Source organism: Temnothorax longispinosus, chromosome 9, assembly GCF_030848805.1.
Source record: "Temnothorax longispinosus isolate EJ_2023e chromosome 9, Tlon_JGU_v1, whole genome shotgun sequence".
Taxonomy (NCBI): domain Eukaryota; kingdom Metazoa; phylum Arthropoda; class Insecta; order Hymenoptera; family Formicidae; genus Temnothorax; species Temnothorax longispinosus.
In genome coordinates this window covers 9,184,351-9,205,237 of record NC_092366.1, presented here as the reverse complement: position 1 = coordinate 9,205,237, position 20,887 = coordinate 9,184,351, and the positions used below count along the sequence as shown (strand labels likewise).

At 43.3% G+C, this 20,887-nt stretch overlaps 1 protein-coding gene across 6 annotated transcripts; it reads right to left on the bottom strand.

The window, feature by feature from the left end:
* Positions 1–363: 363 nt before the first annotated feature.
* Positions 364–15,004, bottom strand: Ip3k1 (inositol-trisphosphate 3-kinase-like protein). 6 transcript variants are annotated; one of them, XM_071789315.1, is made up of 5 exons: positions 14,793–15,004; positions 2,122–2,427; positions 1,808–2,016; positions 1,250–1,721; positions 364–1,164 (listed from the first exon to the last, which is right to left on the bottom strand). In XM_071789315.1, the coding sequence occupies exons 2-5, from the start codon at positions 2,383–2,385 to the stop codon at positions 961–963; spliced, it is 1,149 nt and encodes a 382-aa protein (XP_071645416.1). In that variant the 5' UTR covers positions 2,386–2,427; positions 14,793–15,004; the 3' UTR covers positions 364–960. The 6 variants fall into 6 exon arrangements, with proteins under 6 accessions (XP_071645416.1, XP_071645414.1, XP_071645412.1 ...); XM_071789313.1 differs by having other exon boundaries at positions 2,122–2,443; positions 14,793–14,809; XM_071789311.1 differs by lacking the exon at positions 14,793–15,004 and adding an exon at positions 9,467–10,366 and having other exon boundaries at positions 2,122–2,443.
* Positions 15,005–20,887: the final 5,883 nt, after the last annotated feature.

The following is a 20,887-nucleotide window of genomic DNA, read 5'->3' as shown; positions in this document are numbered from 1 at the left end:
AATTGAAGATATTTTATTGTAATATATTCAGTGGCACGAGAGCTACAGGTAGAGATAAGATACGAAAAAAAATGAATTTTTACGAAATTCTCATTTAAATAATCGCTGAATTATACAAAAAGCATATTATCTGTCTTCTAAATGTCTCTTTAGAAAACAGAATTGAAAACAAAAAAAAACTTTCGACAAATATTTAATGTGATATTGGCAAATCGACCGTGACTTTTTGCATCGAATAGTTTTTCAGTCGTTTATTAAATCTTATTGAATCATAATTATTCTAAATACCAAATTCCTTCTCAAGTTTACGCCATCCATGATTCATGTTGCTTAAAATGAATAAAACAAGTCTCTGGATACAAGTATATGTATATGAAGATTATTTATTTATTCCTACAAGTTCAAACACGAAGCAACTCGAGACAAGTACTCTTTAAAAAAAGTAAGAACATTATTATTATTCGACGTAAGCACTCCTCATAAATAAGTTTCGTTTAGCTCAGCACGTTAGGTTACTTATCGCTAACTTAAAAGCTATTTTTGTACATTACGCGTTTGTACACAGAGTAATATGTTGCGAATTTCGTTTGGAGATATGTCTCTTACAAAAATGCGCGTAAAATGCAATAGAAAGCAGTCTTCCACGTTAAATATACATATCGGCGACATAAATAACGACAATGAATACGTTGGACTTGCGATAAGACCAGAAGGTGAGCAAAAGTGAGTGAAACGGGTATACCACTTTTTGGCGGTCAGCACATTACTCACTTTACTCATCATAATGATAAACTCCACTTCTCGATGATCCGGTGATACTGGCGCACTTACATTAATTAAAAATCGTTTATAAACGATGGAATACGAATACTTTTTTCACTCGTTACATGTGTATGAGTAAACGACGTTTTGTAGAGTAGAAAAGTCTCCTGAATTCCGTCTCGCGAGCATTGAAAATATTTATGGAGAAAGGCGGACTTCTTCTATGGTTGAAATTAAGTTGTCCAATCCATATAAGAAACCCTCTTCGTGGTTGCCCTCCTCCCAAGGACGCCTGTGCGTGAGTTTTCGTCCGTCCGGCACCTCCCGCGTTTTCGCGAAATCTATTAGCCAAACGCCCACCTTTTCGCTGTCGAAAATCATGAAAATACTACTGCCGATTACCTGAAAAATAAAATAATGAGTTTGAACAAATAGATGTACAAAATAAACCTTATGACAATCGGCAGAAACAAGTAACGTATCGTACCTCGTGAGTTTCAAAATATTTCGACTCCTCAATTTTAATTCGTAGACTCTTGAGACGCGCGAGGATCTTTTGACGAGTGTCCTCGCGCTTGCTGAGAAATTGTCTTATGATGTCGAGCACCTCCGAATGCGACTTGATCTTTTTGAGATCGGTGATCGGCGGTGCACCCGGCAGCTTCATCGCCTCGATGCGAAAACCGTGGCTGCAGGTCGAGCTCTGCTGTTCGCGGAACTGCATGTACCGTAATTTAGTCACGGCGCGTTGCTCGTGCTCCAGCTGGGTCGGTGCGTCCGGATCGACGGCAATCATTTTCTGATAGAGGTCTGGTCTAGCGGTGGTCTTGGACACCTCGGACTCGAGGAAAGTCCGCGTGCCCATCTTGATATCCATCACGTGCGGATCGTTGAAACCGAAGAGCAGATCCTGCAGCTCGATGAACGTGTCGCCCTTGTACTCAACCTCCCGGTAATATCTGCGAGGTGCAACAAAAGTTGAGTCCTGAGGTCTATCTTATTTACTTACGTCGCCATAAAAAACCGAAAGAATTTTCAAGCAAACCTCGGAATGCAATCCCGCAACGCTTCCTCCTTGCTCAGGGTCTCATAAACAATGCGCTCCGTATTTTCAGCGCCACCGGTCTTCCTCTTCCAGACGGTGCCAGGACCGGCGGGTGCAAAGCCGTCCGGGTGGCCCGATAGTTGAAACCAGGACTTTAGTCGGTTCTTTAAGAGTACGTCGCTGGCTGGCGCTGTTAAATCCAGAGCATTCTGGAACATGAAAGATGACGTAAAATCAGGTAAAATGGTTTTTCGGAAAACGAGCGCACACGTGTGTGTTACGGACTAGCTAGGTATGAATATAAATACACGTACCAGGGCGAGGAATTTCAAGGAGAGATCCTCGTCCGGCATCGTCGCGTCGGACAGGACCAGGGGGAATTGTTCCATCTTTCGTATGGTGGCCGGATCGTTGGGCAATTTGGCGAGCGAGCTGGATGATCTGGAGCCAGCGCTGCTGGATCGGTTGCCGCGAGAGCCCATCGAAGTGCTCCGTCGCCATTGACGGAAGGCGCTGTAAGTGCTGCTACTGCTGCTGCCGGGCCCATCTTTCTGTCGACGGTGGTCCTTGTTGCCCATCGAATCATGACTGCTCAATTGCGTTTGCTCCTTGCTCGAGGGCTGCAACCAGAGAGGCCTACTAAGAATTTAATCCAACCGGGACAAATGTGTTACGCTATAGGGCGCGCCGCCTCGAAATTTCAGTCGTCCGGAACCGGGGGGGACTCGATACGACGAGATTGCATCCGACCGGATCGGCCTCGCCACTGAAGCGGGAATCAATAAATTTGAGACGATCTTCGATCACAACAAGATGATCCGAGTTATCTCGTTACGTTGAAAGTGACAAGCCTGCGCGCGGTGCGCGAAGGCTGTTTATTATTATTCGCGTTAAGTCGCGTTACCGCGCGCTTTTCGACGTGAATATTCGATATCGCGATACACCATTCATTTTAATCTCCGCGCGGCAAGGTCCACGCGTATGATAATTCGACCGTGATTTCGGCCTCGATTATTGGCTCGCATCTCATCTCATGTCTCTGCGATTGCGGGTGACGGCAAACTGATTAGTTGTTAATTGGACGTTTGATGGATCGCGGGAACGTATTATTGACTTACACGTAACCAGATAAATGTCGCGAATTATCGGCGGATCTCATTACGAAGTTGACAAAAAAAGAACGGACAAAAAATCGCCCATGATGCCGCCGTCACCCGCCGGCCGCCGTGCGTGCCTCTCTGAAGGAGGATGCAAGAGGGAGGGGAAAGGAAGGAAAGAGAAAAAAACAGAACTCGAGGCGCGATTGTTTCATAAATACGGATCGCGTCTCACGCTACCTACTGACGTCAGTGACTTTTATTCAAGTTGCACCGTGCCACTTGTCGCCGCATAGCAGGGCCAATTTCAGCGTGTTCGCGGTGCGCGATCGCTCCGAGAGGGGAGGGAGACCGGGAACGGGGGAGAGACGATCGAAATGTCGAGGTTCTTAATGCAAGGCGATGATGCGGTTGTTCGCCGTGTGTATCTATTTGTGTTATACCTCGCTTAATTTAGACCGGCGAATTTAACATTTTTTCACAGGACTTGAATTTCGATTCCACATACTCGATGGCGAATTAATTCTCTCAATTTATACTCATTACACGCACGGCACGATGTTCGCATGTCTTAAGGTGTCTTCGGTCGGAAATTTCAGTTAACTTAATCAGCGATTAACTTAAAAAGTAGGTAACACCTGTACTATTCTGTTAACATAGACTTATTAACTTAAACTTTTTGTTGTTCAACATATGGAACGAGAAAGATTAGATTACAGACGAGTTGCGTAGGTATAGCTAAAAATTTTGCTTCAAGTAATTTTGAATTGTAATCGATGATGAATTCTGCAGAAACTTTGAAGTTGTCCTTAGTCCGGATCTACAATAGGTGTTTTAAGTCCTAAGCCCTAAGAAATCGACCAATTACAGTCGATTATTCTCCTTAAATTCGAATGTGATTGATCAATTTCTTAAGGCTTAGAGCTTAACCCTTTGTAGTCCCACATGGGTCAATTTGACCCAACTTCGTTTGGATCTAAATATCAGCTAAATGCCTAGCTTAAAATGGGACTTGGTGCGCTATCTACAAGAGTTTGAAGTATCCTCTATAGGTAGAGACCGTTAATCATGTACCCGCTCACGATTTTTTTTTCAATATGTTGCCATTTGATTTCTCACAAAACCGCAGTTGTTTTATTGTTCCAGAATTATTTGAACCCGATCGGACCGATACCATTAAAATGGCAACCATTAAAAATCGACTGGGTCAATACGATCCAGTGTGACTACCGCGGGATTCTAGAGAAGTGTGACTACGAAGGGATAAAATGCCTATTGCAGACCCGGGCTTAAGCCCGTACCAGACTACGGATTGGGATTGAGATTGGATTGAAATTCGACCAATCAATGTAAAGTTCACTTAAACTTGAGATCAGTTTTCTCTATTCTCATTGATTAAATTTCAATCCTATCTTAATCCCAATCCGTAGTCTGATACGGGTTTTAGGGAGATTCGCATTAATTCATCAACTCTACAAATCATCTTGCGAATGCGTCTTACATACAAGATAATCTTCGCGAGATAATAAATTAAAACGATAGTCACCTTCAAAATATATACAAATCGAGATACAAATATATGCACTGCCCAGTTAAGGAGATATTCTACTGTAAAATGCGCTTTTTTCGGGATTTTTTTACAAGAAACCAGTGAAAATTGTTAGTATCAGCTTTTTATGTATATATTTTATTATCTTTAGAGAACATAAAAAATATTTTTTGGAGCTGAATTAATAAATATAAATATTAATTAAGCCCTATCAAATACATGGCAAAAAAAAACGGTGCCCATGATTGCGCCCATTCTGATTGTCTGAAACAAAAAATTCAAAAAGATTCTTAACCCTCAGTTACCTCACCTGGGTCTGAGAGACCCTGCACATTGTCAAAACGTGCAGGGTTTTTAAAACATTCATAAAACCCTTATATCTTTTTTTAGTTAGTACTACATCAATTTGAAAAAAAGCAAAGTTTTTCGCTTTTTCAGAAAAACACGTCTTCCTCTTTTTTAAAATAACATTTACATTTTTTAACTTGGAATAATCTAACTTGCACAGTCTTGTAGATCTTTAAAAGACGCATTGATTAAAAAAAAAGACTTCAAATTGATGCATTTGTCTTGAAGATACAAGCTGGAGAAAACGGCAGGGGTCTCTCAGACCTTGGTGAGGTAATATCGGGGTGTAAAAACGTAAGATAACTGAGGGTTAATTAGTATGAGTTTGGCTATAGCAGGAACTAGAATTAAGTAAAAAAAAATGTTTTTACGACTTTGGCAACCTTCGAAAAATTAAGAAAATTCATACTAAATTTTCAAAGTGCCGCCATTTTTAAATTTTCTATTTTTTTATTCCATTCTAGTTCCTGCTATAGCCAAACTCATACTAATTAAGAATCTTTTTGAATTTTTTTTCAGACAACCAGAATGGGCGCAATCATGGGCACCGTTTTTTTTGCCACGTATTCGATAGGGTTTAATTAATATTTATATTCATTAATTCAGCTTCAAAAAATATTTTTTATGTTCTCTAAAGATAATAAAATATATACATAAAAAACTGATATTAACAATTTTCACTTTCTTGTTAAAAAAATTCCGAAAAAAGCGCATTTTACAGTAGAATACCCCCTTAAGGTATTACTTTTCGCTACAGTGTCAGTCTTACACCAATCTCTCGTTAATGATACTAGAACATGAGTACATCCCGCGCTAAGCTCGAATGTCTATTTTCTCTATCCTGCATTCTCGATCAACGCGCTAAATCAACGAGCCATTAATTTCTCTTTCTAATTACAATTCCTTTGTCGACTTCTCTTTATATCTCCTCGTGTTATAACGCGCAGTATTACAATTTAGATAAGCAAGGAAGTTCTTTTATCGCTAATTTTATCAATGTTTTTATCAATTTTATCACGATAGAACCAAACGAAAAGTACAGCACAGTACAAAATGCTATTTTAACAGTGCGGTTTCTTTCTATACTTAGAACTGAAATGTATAATCTTATCGCATCATGCACACATCGTAGATTACCGTAAAATTTCGCAAACAACCAAGATTGTTCAGTCAGCTGACGACAAATCGCTACAATAGGCCTGTTCGTTTTCGCTGCACTTCTGAATTAGTGCAATAAGTTAGAATGAAACAAATATATTTTCTTTCATTCTAACTTATTGCACTAGTTCAAAAGTACAGCGAAAACGCACAGGCTTATAATGTTTCACCGCCGCAAAAATGTTCTGCGGGCTCCTCGTAATAAAAAAATCTCCACAACAGAAAGGAAAATGACTGAAAAAAATGTTTCTGAAAAAATACGGAGGATTACGTTCGTAACTATGAATATACGCCTGCGTTTTAGAAAGGAAAACAAGCGTAAATGAATGTTAATTGTGCATAACGACGGCGCCGTAACGTGCGCGCTAAGTATAGCCTCCGTCCGTTAAGTTCGGCCGGACACGCGTTCGGATCAATCACGCTCGCGGTCATCCTGCCTCGAATCGCCGCTAAATGGCTTTTGTGGCGATAAATAGAGCCGGGCAAATGGTGCCGCGAGTAACGCGACGCTTTAACGTTAACGAAACTACAACGCGCGGGCAATAGATGTTGTCCGGCGCGGACAATCCGCCTGCGTGTTACCTGCGTTGTTACGAGCCGCTCGCGCCCGCGCCCGATTCCCGTTATTAAATTACCACGGCGAGATTATTACCAACGGCAAAACGTAACCAACTCCCGTGGCCGTTCAGCGCGACTCGGTAACAAGTGTATCCGCACGCTTAAAACTGTGTCAACCGCGCGCCTCGAGCGATCTGTCGCAGCCGCGTATCGCTCCGCGAAATCGTAAGACATCGTCGAGCGGGTTCTCTCGTTCCAACTAGGTTACACGCTTAACCCTTTCAACCTACCAGGCTGAAGTGGCACGCTGACGCGTCCCGTCGCTGGACATCCCTGCCTGTCCAGTGTCCGGAGAGAGATCGTTCGGCGTCTCCCTCGACCTCGTCCGTCGAGATCGAAACGCGCGGAGAGATTGGGAGAGATTTCACACGACAAAGCGTCTCGTGTCACGAAGGTCACGTTCACGTGACGAGAACTCGTGGTATCCGTAAATTATGAATTTATTAATATTCCTCCCCGTTTTCCTCTTGTTTTCTCCGCGCTGCGTCCAACTGCGAGATCGCGGCACGTGGACGTGTAATATTAATGCCACTACATATCATCAATGATGACTGTGCCGCTCGGTAATGCGCGCGTGCGTCATTAATAGGAAAACCTATCATTATTTTTCACGCGTATTCCCGTATCAAGGCTTCGCATCATGATTAATCGTCGGTATCCGCCTTTTGCGATACCGCGAAGATCCATCCGGGTCGGAGATTAGTTCGAGGAGGATTCGAGGAAGCGCGGCGAGGCGAAGAAAGTTGGAAAGCTTCGGAAAGAACGAAGATGTACCTACGTCACTGCTCGAGCGACCTCCTGTTGCGCCAGCTGCATCGAACGTGTTCCTCTATTCTCTTTCTCTTTTTCTCTCACGGTAAAAAAAAAGAAATTTTATGCACAGGCATAATATATTTATCAACAAATTAAATGCAGGAAAAGATACCTGATTATTCGTCACGTTCGTTGGTCGAGTAGAAACGTTGATAAAAACGGCAAGATTATTTACACGGTTTTACGATACACGATAAAGAGATGAAATATCTTTCAATGCGCTCGCGCGCGCGCGCCGTGGCTTACTATAAGTCATTAATAGGTGCTTTCCACTTACATCAAAACTCAGATAATTCTCACTTGTGACGTCGTTCTATCCTTTTTGGGAATTAATAAATAATAAAAACAGAATGACATCACAAGTGAGAATTATCTGAGTTTTGATGTAAATGGAAAGCAACTATTATATTCCAGCTTGTTATATATTGTTATATTTTAATTTTTTTTAGTTTATTATAGTTCAGATATTTTGTATAATGACCATAGTTTTACCGTTATGACTTAAGGCCGGTCTACAATCAGTCGTATGTCGGAGTCGGATGTCGGAACGTAGCCGATGGTCCAATGAGAGAATTTCTTTTTCGGAAACGAATTTTCCTCATTGGACCATCGGCTACGTTCCGACATCCGACTCCGACATATATACAACTGATTGTAGACCGGCCCTAAGATTAGTACTAGATAAAGACCACAACCCCCATGGTCGAAATATCGTGATAAGTTAATATTCAATGAAGTGGCCAGTCAGATCGAAATAAATAATTGTTTATTATATATGTATTATATGTAAAAAAGATTCCTCACTTCCCAACGGATTTCTTTGAAAAAACTTCGAATCTGAAAGAAGAAAGGACGGCTGATGGTTCATAGAAATCGAAGGATATTGAAATGAAGAATCTTCATCTTCATTTATTCTCGATTTTTCTAGACGAGCTATTCTTATACAAGGAGTTCTTATATACGTACGAATAAACGGATCATCAGGGACGCAACATCACTTTTTATTTAAGGTCACTATTTCCAAAGTCTGTTAACCTCTAACGATACGTTGACGACCGTCAACTTTTCAGAATAGCCAATAAATTTGTTCGTGTTGCTTGAAATTTTAAAAAATTCCTGCACTTAAAACGAGATAAATCTACATTGGGCGTTGGAGAAAGAGAGAGAAGATTCCAAGTGCAAAAAGTGCAGACAACGCAAACAGACCTAATAGAAGCTGGTTAACAGTCGGTTAGAGATTAACAGATGTTGAAATCAGCGACCATTATCGATCACTTTTTTCAATGTACGTTACCTGTTCTGTCCAGAGACACAGAGCGCGCATTTCTTTTTTTTTTTCATCTCATCTTCCCGCATTTCTATTTACTACATCTACGTTACTTGCGTTCTAGAAAAACGCGTGTTCCCGGAATAGAATGAATAGATTATTCTGAAATATATATTACGAGCACTTTAGTTCCACCACGCGGTGGAATCGATGAAACCGCTTTAACAGACGAACACGAGTCGAGTCATCTCGATTAACTAACAAACGGCCATCACGCCGACGTAGCCTTCGTTCAGGACACCCTGTACCATGGTGGAAGAACACTTCCACCATGCCCTGTACGATACACGGTCACTCGTCGAGATGAAATCGTGGACGTAGGCCCAGTGGGGTAAATGCGTGAACAATAACGGGTCAATGATCTTCCATTGAAAAACGAGTAGTATAGTTACACGATTCGATTCGGTGTTGCGCGACATAAGTATCCCGTATCCCGAAGGTCCTTCGCGAATTTTTGTACGCCGGGGTACTCCGGTCGCGTTAAACGACGTGGCCTGCCCGGTTATCGTTGATTACGTCAATCTAGAAGAGCATGTAGACACAGCTGCGTGCGTATGCACGCCGTTTGCGCATTTAATCTCATACTTGGCATTCCATCGACGCGTCCTCGCGCGAAACGGGAGATTCTCGCGAGAGGCGCGGAAAGAGAAAAGGGCACGGGGAGCGACTGGCCTCCTCCGTCCCCCTCCCACTCCCCCCGACAATCCGGGGTACCGGGGATTGTGTCGATCCGCAGGGCGGCCGCGTACCTTGTTGAAGTGCGTCTGTAGAAGCCGCTCATACTGATCGACCGCACGCAGGCAGAGCCTCGTGGTGAATGCTTCCATTCGTGCTGGCAGGGGCGCGTGACACACACTGCTCGACATTATTTATCCGTTTGGAACGCGTTGCGCGCACGAAATACCACAGGCGTGACGTTACGGAGAGTCGACGGCGGCACTGTCCGGACTGTGTCCCTCTCTCTCGCGCGCGCGCGCGCGCGTTCTCGGCTCGGGATCGTTCACCGGGAGTGTTTCACTTCAGCGCGGACGAACGTCGGCGAACCTAACCTCCATCGGGTGCCGGCCGAGGCGAGGCGAAGGCGAATCGACGAATGACGCGCGGGGCGTCGCGCGGTCCACGAAACCACCCTGTACGCCCGGTAGGCGCGCGCGAGCGCGAGCGTGCGCGCAGCCGATTGGCCGAGCCGACCGAACTCGGCTACGACTACGACAGTCCCTCGCTCCCTCCTTCTCGCACCCGTCGCATTTGCTCTCACTCCGTCCCGCTCGCTTCTTCTCACTTCCGTTTAGCGCTGTCGCCTTCCCTCCAAACTCGCTCGACTCGTTCTATCTCTATCCTGCTCGCCGCGTTACACTTCCCGTGTCGCCCTCCTGCCCCTGCCGCGTCGCCGCATCATTCTCCTTCCCTCTCTTGCTCCGACCGGACCGATCTCCTTCTCTCACTCTTTCTCTCTCTGTCTCTCGCATGCGCGCGCGCGAGTGCATTAACGTCACCGCTTCTGCGTGCCGCACAAATACTCGGCTATGCTACGCGAGACGGAGGCAACTTCACTCCGCTCCGTTTCGCTTCGCTGCGCTGCGCTTCGCGACGTCACTGCGCGATGCGTTCGTATACACACCGTGGCGACGCAACACTGAGGCGACGAGAGAGAACGAGTGTAGTTTTATCGGTATGCTCTCCCTCCCCCCGAGCGCGGCTGCCGATTGTCCCGGTATACGCCACGTACGGAACGTAGGCTGTTGGTGATTTGCGGTTTAGGAGAAGGCTGAAAAATAAATAAATCCAGGCCCCTTTTTTCCCGTAACACCCGGTCGAGCCGGTCGTCTTCACGCAGAGAAGAATATTCTTGATTTGAAAATATCTTTAGTTTCAACGTGGAAATTTTGAAATGAAATTATATTGAAGAAAACTTGCTTGAATGAAGTCATTATATAGTGTAACTCAGAAAAAAATGAAATAAAAAGTTGAAATTCTTATAAAATTAAAAAGATTATAAGTAGTGATCTCTTGCTTATAGTATATGAAACAATCTATATCTTCTTATAAGAATTTCAACTTTTTATTTCAACATTTTTTTTCGTTAGTTTTACTGTATATATAGTGACTTCATTCAAGTTCTTCAAGCTAGTTTTCTTTAAGCAAATTTTCTTCAAGCAAGTTTAACGCAGTATATAATCTCATTTCAAGATTTCTACGTTGAAACTAAAGATATTTTCAAATCAAGAACATTCTTTTTTTCTGTGCACGCTTTGAGAAAACGTGCTCACGATTTTCTACCCGGACCGGACCACTCGACACAATTTCGTATCTCGCTGAAAATTGTTGGACTTGTATATGTTCTTTTCTCGCCTAAGGAGAAAAAGATTGAGCGGATTAACAATAAACGGGAATAATGTCCATTTTTACCAATGCGGATTAACTTTAATCTAGGTTTAATTTACTTCTTATCTTTTTCTAATTTGTACATCTTAAGGACGTCTTATGTCCCGATTTTGGACATTGTGTTGTCTGGGAGAATAATAATACACGTATGTATTTCTTAATAAGTTAATCGACAATCAAATTAATCAAGTTGATCAAATTAATTGAGAGTCTAGTCGAAATAGGTCTACAATCAAACGTTGGAGAGAGAAAGAGAAAAGACGAAAAGCACGCCAAAAGTTCAGCTACACAAAAAAGGTTTTACACAAAAAAGAACGGAAAGTCATTGTCTGGACCTTTTCCGTTCTCATATTATGCACATGCGTAGAATGAAAACGTTACGATCACGATATGCAAGCGAGTCGAGCGGGAAATAGGAAGAAAGGGCAGCGCGAGAGAAAAGATCAAATTTATTTAAGTTGAGTAAGAAATAAGAATATATATAATGAAGCGAGCGCGTTTTCGCGAAATTCGCGTCAACGAACAATTCCGATCCTCGACTACGGCCGCTTTCCCACGAGCTCGCCCTGTTTGGTTTTTGCATATTGAGCCCGCAACAAATGACTCACGAACGGCTTCGACATTTCTCGTGCTTGACGTAAGCTCGTTTCCATCTTCCGATTGAGGCTCCGCACAAGACTTTCGTATGGTAACGTAGTGTAACGAAACGTGGGTCAACGCACAAGAAACGTATCGGTTACGGCGTTATACGTCAATACGTTTCTCGTGCGTTGATCCACGTTACGTTACGCTACGCTATCTTACGAGAGTCTTGTGCGGAGGTTCTAAGTCTGACCGTCGGAACCGGAGGTTTTCGGAATCCGCGAGCGAGAAGAGGGATCGCGCACGGCTGATTCACTTCCGGCTGCGGTCCGCGACGCGAATCAGGATAGATCCTATCGGAGGAGCCCAGCTCGTTCTCCGGATCCGTCGCGGTGCGCGAGGCGAGGCGCGCCACGGTGAAGCGTAAAACGGAACGATTTCGGGGTCACCGTCCCACATTTTTTCAAGAGGACTGCTCAAGAGGTTCCTGTTCACGAGAGCGGTCTTCGAATCCGTTTGTCGGACACGCCGATACTATCATTCAAATATGCTTCTACGATATTGTTCGCTAATCTCGCCCAATAATTCTGATCTAATGCTAAAGATGATTTGGACCAAACTCCGATCGACTCGATCGGTGGATTAATTTAACGGACTCGCTGTAGAGCAAAACTTTCAACTATATAAATTTGTCGTCCCTAATCTAATCTTCTTTTCGATATGACAAACAGCAAAAAATTGATAATTTCATCCATATTACTAAAATAATGCAGGTATTAACTCGATAAGCTAATCGGAGTTTAGTCAAAGTCACCCCGAACTGTTGATCGATGGTCGCTATCTATTGGCGCGATTCCCGGTCATCGGTGCCACTTGCTGACGTAAATCGCGCTATCAGGGAGAAAGTCGACGCCCGCTATGCGCGTATTCGACGCTGTTTTTACGATCGTCTTTACGTGAGTTTTTGGAGAACGAAAAACACGGCTCTCTCGATCTCACGCGGAAATTTCTCCGGATTCCGACGATGCGACGTCGTTGCCCGTTTGCATGTTTCCGCTGGGAGAAAAAGAGAGACTGAACTAATTCTTATTCCCGGCGTCACGTAAACGTGACAATCGGTGACGATTTTATTCGTTGGCGCGGGCGGCAAGGTAAGGATGATTGACCGCCGCGGAAATACGAGTAAGTACGAGACGCGAGAACACACACGGACGACGCGTCTCCGATTGGAATTGGGGTGTCCACGATCTCTCGCATGTTCTCACGTTCCTCGCGAGGAATGCCGCTAAAACGTGACGGCCGAAAATCCGCCCAGATTCGTCGGTTGAGGTATCCGCCTGGCGTTTCTCTCGGCGAGTGTCGAGCTACGTTAAGCGTCGTCTACAATGGCAACAGGAATATGCAGTAAGACGTAAGCAGTAAGCTATTGACCAACCACAGTCGATTATTCTTGTGAATTGTAAAAATCCCATTAGTCAATAACTTAATGCTTAATGCTTACGTCTTACGTCTTACGACGCTTTAGAGCGCTTAGAGCGTTCGTTAGCGCGACGTTACGAGATATCACGGTGGCAAGAGTACCGTTACGTCCCGTATCGATGTTTGGCTTTGTATACAAGGCCCCCTGGCATCATTTGATACGTGAAATTCGTTCATTACGAACTCTTTAAATCTCGTAGAGCGATTTCGCTACTAATGTATTAGAGTGATTACGATAGTCATTCCAAAAGAGAGGGTTATCTCTCTAATTTGAGTATAAATACGGCATCATAAGATAGGAGTGAATTTTTCACTCAAATTTTTAGAGAGGCTTCTCTACCGGAGTGTTACAATCTTACTCTAAAGCGAATCGGAATTCAGCCAATCACAGATGAGCTGCTCGTCTGTGATTGGCAGGATTGGCTGGATTATAATTCGTGATTTGCAACCCCAATCCGCGTCCGCAATAGTGTGACACGGGCTTTGAGTCTAGCTCATCACTAAAGATCGGCTGATAAATGACTCTAATAGGTGAAATTTTCCACTCAAAATTGTAGAGTGGCGGAATTCATTCTTATGGACACTGATTTATTGCACTCGAAAAGAGTGCAATAACTTTTAACTCCAACTTATAGAGTGCAATTTGACTCTTTTTTATAGAGTGGCGAATCGCTCGAAGTGAACAATCTCATGCATCTTTCACTTTTTGTTATACTTGCATTTCACTCGTTTTGAGTGATATTTCACTTCGTCTTTTAGAGAGGACATAAGCCGTGCTTGAGAACAGAGTCGAAATGTTTGTCAGCATGATATCGTTATTAGAAATATGTTTATCGCGGCATCTCGGTTGCGTTAAGATGTTAATCATGTATGTTTCAGGGCGGAGCATCTTGACGGAGATCCCGCCGCTACTCGTCGATTTTTCGGCAGCGAATGGCAATTATGGGCAACGTTGCGCGGCCTTGATTTAAGAAATCGATTACGAGATAGTCGGGAAGATTTTCGCAATGATGTGTCAGCGCGACGAATCACGGAATGAGATTGCCAAGAATGCGAGTCATTGCGTCGGCGTCGAATGTCTCATACACGCTAAGGTGCAGCCGTGCATTGTGACATTTCTCAAAAAACTATTGTTATTGCAAAAAAGATGTATGAATATAAAGCACAACTCTCTCTCTCTCTCTCTCTCTCTCTCTCTCTCTCTCTCTCTCTCTCACTCACTCTCTCTCTCTCTCTCTCTCTCTCTCTCTCTCTCTCTCTCTCTCTCTCTCTCTCTCTCTCTCTCTCTCTCTCTCTTCAGCAGATCTACCTCAAACATGTTGAGCTTGAAAGAACAACGTCTCTAGTGTATTCTTTAGAAGGAGAACACTAAAAATAACCTTCTTATTCTTTTTTAAATAATTGATGTTCTTGAAAGATACAAAAATATTGGGACATACAGATTTTTTCGATATAATATAGTGACGCACGTAAATGCATTTGACGTATAGATATAAATATACGCATACATTTTTCTACCCGATGTCTGTCGATTTAGATACGTCGTCGTCATCGTCCTTTTCGTCGCAAAATTCCAAGAATTTTATTGTCGTTTTGGCTTATATTTTACATGCGCAAATGTATACTTACATTGATAAAAATTGAACGCGACGGTAGAGCCGTTTCCCGATCGAGACCTCTTCTCAATCCGCGATGTTTCGGTCTAAGGTGATTTAATAAACCATCTTTAACGAGATTGCTTCCTCTCGACGTTAATCGAGCACGACGGTTTTACGGTTCTACGGTTCGCCCTTGGACGAGTACACGCCCACGCGTACAATCGACAATGATAATAACGATGTCCAATGTTGGGAGCATCGTGTTGTACTGGCGAACGTGTCTCGCGTCGTGAAAATATTGGCTTCGCCGGAGGTGAGATGTCTCGCCGATCAATTCTGTGAAATTAAAAAAGAATGATGATGCGTACGACAGTGACGAACTCGCCGTCTCAGAATTGATCGCGCGATGTTCCGTGCCGGCCGAGGCGTATATATAATTGTGTATTCTATTTCTTTTTCTTGGAAACGCATCACCGATTCTTTTTATTATGAATTTTGACATTCTAAATAATGATGTCACGTGGAAGAAGCCAATTCAGATGAATGCGGATCTCCGTTGCGGAGATGAGTGGTCCAGCGGTCTACCGCCGCCGTCGAGACGATGCCGGAGGGAGTAAGGCTCTTGGCGTGTGCTTTAGATCAAAACTCGATGATGTCAGCACTGACGTCTGGTTTTGAAGAAAAAGAGGTTTAGAAAAAAAATTAATAAGGTCGACCGGAACTGGTCTTACCGCGCCTATCCATCGCCCGTCACGATGACGACTGTTTCATAATTAACCGCGATAATAATTACGATTCTATATTGCTGACCTAATGACCCCCCTATATACGGGTCATTACCGATGTTTTTTTTTTATATGGATAATGGTTTTCTTTTCGTTCACGTCAAATAAGGTATAATCGCGAGGCAAAGAGGATATTCGTAATTTGCGATCTACCGGCGCGGCGGAAGTTACGTGGGCGGCGGCCAACCGTGAAGCACGTACGCGGCAGCTCCTATAGTCGTTTCGATAGTCGTTTTATCGCATCGCGATGCACACGACGAATTTATCTTTTTTCCTGCCTTCGCGCCTTCCTCCCGTTTTATCTAATTCCGACGTGACGACGGAAAACTGACGCGCGATAAAGCGTTTATCCTCTCACGAGTATTGGCGTTTCCGTTTTTAAGACGGGACTCTGTTAGAGGGTCTAGAGCGAAACACACATCCTTCAATCACATATTCGTATGCTCTCCTCGATTGCCCAAGTCCCGCCATACAAATCGATTTCGAGTACGTCTCTATCGTTATTTTTACACGCGTTAATGTCTTTTGCGCCCGCGCGATTAGCAATTTAATGAGGCTCTCGTAGATCGTTGCATTGAAGATGTTTTAAAAATAAAGCCCAGGCAGATGGAAACAGGTTTCGGAACCTCGAGTCTGTTTACATCTATACGGCTACTTTGTCGCGCCCTGTAGCCAATCGAGCGAGTCCTCGAGACTATAAAGATATATTTATTAACGGTCACTCGATCGAGAATACAAACGCGTCTCGGGTCTCGGGCGACGACGAGTTATTTACGATATTATTTATAGGTACGTAATACATATGGATACAATCGATAAGGCGGGTGTCAATTCCAATTCTGTCGCTTCCGATATCGCGACTTTCGATACCGCGTGCATACGCATGCGACGCGTCGATCACATGGGTCGCGGAATAAATGCCAGCATTCCCCACATTGTCGGTAATTACATCCATTGACGTCGATGCTTACTATTTTTCCTTATTTTTTCTCAACATTATTCACTCGTCTCTCTCCCTCTCTCTCTCTCTCTCTCTCTCTCTCTCTCATTTCGTCTCCATTCCGCAATCGGCCAAAGCGGCGATAAGCGGATCGGGGAGACTCAGCCGCGCTCTCGAAACTCGGTGCTTGAAAAATGTGCGAATTGTTGCGAGAGAGTCGCGAACGAGCGCTAACGAGCGTTAACGAGCCACCGCTTTGCCTGATAAACGGAGAGTTCGGACAGTTTATTGGTATTAAGCGTGGAAATTTTCGAGCAACCGCATTCTTGGGTCGACGAACGGCTCGCCGCGGATTGCCGCGCCATGCCACGGCTGGAGCTGCGTGTACGCAGCAGATACGACGGCACCGGATGTGGCACCGAAAAATGCGCAGTTTCTAGTCTCGTGCGCGCTACGCGGAGGATAGAATCCTCGGGGGAAAATTGCGACAGTCGAAAAAGGAACCTGTCCCACTCTGTGTCCGGCTCCGCCGCGCCGCTCTCTCGCCTCATCGTCGGCGTCGGTCGGCCCCACCGGTCCCACGCCGCGCGCTCGCGGCTGTAAGCAAGCGTGTACGCACGCAGCGGCATGGGCAGGCGAGCAGGCAGGCAGGCGGGCTGGCGGGCAGGCAACATGGTATGCGTTGGCCGCGGAGCGGAGCGTGCGGAGGTCACCATTGACGCAAATCTATCCGAGTGTCACGTGAGCGCGCGGGGCCGCTGGAACACAATATATACACGCGATGGACGACAACGGCGCGGCGCGGCGCGGCGGCCGGCCGCTCCACCGTTCCATTAAAACCATGCTTGCTACTCCGTCCGCGGCTATATATTTATGCGGCTAGTGATGGGCCCGAGCCGGCGCGGCGGCGGGATGAGCCTTGAGAGAACGTCGGCCGATGAAACTATGCCGAGCCGGAACGGGTTTTCGTCGGTCGAAAATACGGAGCAGAGGAGAACGGGGAGACTTCGTATCGGAGGCCGACGACATACTTGTAGATTCTTAAGATTCTAGTAGGCACCCAAACAGCACTGTGTTCAAAGTCGGGACATATGACGTCTTAAAGATGCCTTAAAACTGTCTTTGAGACGTTTTATGTCCCGATTTTGGACATGCATGCTGTCTGGGCATATTATGAAGATAGGATAGGATCGTTCTTCTTCAACGGGAGGGATTTTCCTCATGGGAATGGAAAAGATTTGGAAGTCGGGCTCGTTCGGGCGATGACATATATCGACATGGCAGCACCTCGCCTGACACGAGTGTCGTCCCCATCGCTATTTCGACGAGGACGTCGAGTATCAGAAGGAAGGACGGGAGGAAGAAGCGGAGTGGATATACTGCACTCCGCGGCCCACCCACGTTACGATATAATGGGCAATTAATGGCCGGTGGACTGGCCGATCCTCACTGAATGCCAATCGGCCACGGGAAGCGCCACGCTGGACGAAGCCTGTTGTTTAACCCTTTGCGCTCTGCCCGAACATGCTCCATATGGCAACGCGAATCGCCGGAGAGGTCTCTTTCTTGGCTATAATTAGAACGCTCGTGAACGCTAAGTCTTTTTAATACTGTCGACTCTTTAACACGTCTTTCGTCTCCTGATTCTTTCAATCGCCGCTTATAGTTCCCTATTTACGAGAAAATACCCGAATAACCGCAGCATTTTTCTTCTTTTGGTAAGGAAAGATCGTTAAGAAACTCTCCATATGTATCGCATGAACGTCAGCAAGGACCTTGCAGTAGCCTAGTTTCAGTCCTGCGAGATAGAACACGAATGTAGCGCGCATTTGCTCGCGCGCGCGCGCGAGAGAGAGAGAGAGAGAGGGGGGGGGAGAATATTTTCTATTTCTTATCATTTTTTAATCAGGTCAATGTTGCCGCGCGATGATCCGTTGCTCTCTTTAACCAGCCTCGTAACATGGTTGTATCTATGAACCTAAAAGTTGACCGATTGATTCGCGCGTAAACGAGCAGGATCTTTTAATTCAAACGGACGACATCCTAAAGATACGTTCGGATTATATTTAAATCTGGACATCTATACACGTATACATTTATTTCTATTTATATTTTTGTATTTCTAGCACTAATTGTAAGTACTATTTATTTTTCAGCTCGTTTAATGTGTCACATTATCGATAATACCGGCTTGCGAGGAGCTGTCTACTCGAGAGACACGGTTCTTTCGAAAAGTCGCCGCTCGCTCTCTATCCTCGTCTATCCGCAATTCGCTGCTCATCGCGATGGAACTCTATTAAAGTTTCAGCATTTATAACTTGCCGAAGAATGCTCAAGGCGAAAACAAGCGGCCGCGGGCGCAGCGCGATGCAACAATGCCTTCGACGTTAATGGCGGATGGCATAATGGTGTTGCAATATCGGGGTATTATGTAACGATCAACGTTATCAAAAGACACGGTCGTGCTTCGCGCTAAGTTCACGCGCAGCGAGGCCGACTGTATATCTTTACGCGAGATGAGTTGAGAGCCGGCTGAGATTATCGGATTCCACAACAGTAACGCCTGATCGATTGAGCTGTTAATAGGCTTATTCGATGGAGCAAACTGAAATTATGTAACAAAAGTATTTTTATTTTTATTCTACATATTATATAAAGAGAGATATAACAATCTAAAGTCTATATATCGAAATTATTAAGTAAGTCGTGGTCGTTGTCGTCGTCGTCATCTGACTTCTTTCTTTTTCTTCTAATATACTGCACGCATTTCATCCTTTTCTAAAATTCTGTATGGTTAAACTTTTTCCGAGACACAAGATTGCGCTGATAGCAAGATGAGCGAAAGCGAGAGAGCGAGAGCAAGTATAGTATGTTATAATAGATAAAATAAAAAAAAATGAAATCTAAATTATTATTTATAATTGGTAACAAATAATACATAAAAGAACAAAAGTATAAAGAAGTCTAGTAAATCTAGAAAATACGGTACGATATATTCGTATATAAAAAAATCATGATAAACTAATATACATATATGTAAAACATCTCTTGTACAAAATTGTTTTAATATATCCAATAAAAAATAAAAAAGAATTGTGCATTGCAACGTAAATGATAACAATTTTCGTAAAAAGAATGTATTATATAGGTGAATAATAAATGTTGTTCAACATTTCATGATTTTAAAAATGTTAAAAGTGCTTTTAAAAAAAAAGTATTACTTAAAATCAGAAAATTGTGTTGAATAAAAAGAGGAAATATGATAAATGTTTTAAAAGATTAAACAATTTTAAACAATACAAAATGAAAAAATTTAATTCCAATAATAAAATATTTAATTAAAAAACTTGGCGCTGCTGTGGCTGAAATAAGTAAATAAATATTTCGTGAATATGAGCGTGTATGTGATACATATGTTTGTTAAATTAAAGTCTAAATTAAAAACAATATTTGTTACATTACCTTATATTTTGAGATCTAGCAGCGCCAAGTTTTTTAAATTATATAAATAATTTTTATACATTACATTTCTAAATTTTGTATTGTTTAAAAATGTTTAATCTTTTGAAATGCTTATTATATTTCTTCTTTTTATTTGGCGCAATTTTTTGATTTCAACAATTTCTCTTTTAAGGTGGTTTATTCGCGACTATGTGAGTCAAAATAAACCTCATTTTAAAACTTCTAATTTCATACACTTTCATAGTCGACTAAATTCATTAATGAATTTCTCAAAATGATTGTATATCACAAATCGAATAAATAATCAATAATAAAAAAGAGGCGAATGAAAATAGTCCAATTTTCTTAGCGTAGTACAGAAGAGCTTCAGATGTGGCAACGTCGCAACATTCATGTAAACAAATGGTTGCACGTGTATCGTTCGGAGCAATAAACTTAGAGGTTAATTTTATTTAAGTGCAACATTTACTTTTATATCATGAACGAACAACCGCGTTTTAACCTATGCAACTCGCGTTATGAATTCAAAGCGCGACGTTGCCACATATCCGAAGGTTTGTGATCACAGTGAGGAATGGACTGGTTGAGATTGTTGGCTTTGGTACCAGGTACCATATGATTCGGAAGACACTCCTCTGTTTTTATTCTAATTTTCAACCTGATCTGTCTTTTCTATAATTTACTATCATCAATTTATCTCAAAATTACGGTCTCTCACGCGTCGTCCCGCCATAAACGCAATGCTTAAGATAGGGAAAAAAGCATATTTTTAGACAATAATATCTCGGAAACTACACGGTCAATCCATTTCAAATTTAGCATGAAGATTCGTCAGTTGCTTAATTACTTTTACTGAAAAAACTGCATCGATCTGTTTTCATAGGTTATATGGACATACCACCTTAATGGCAACTGAACACAGTATAAAATTATAAGAGA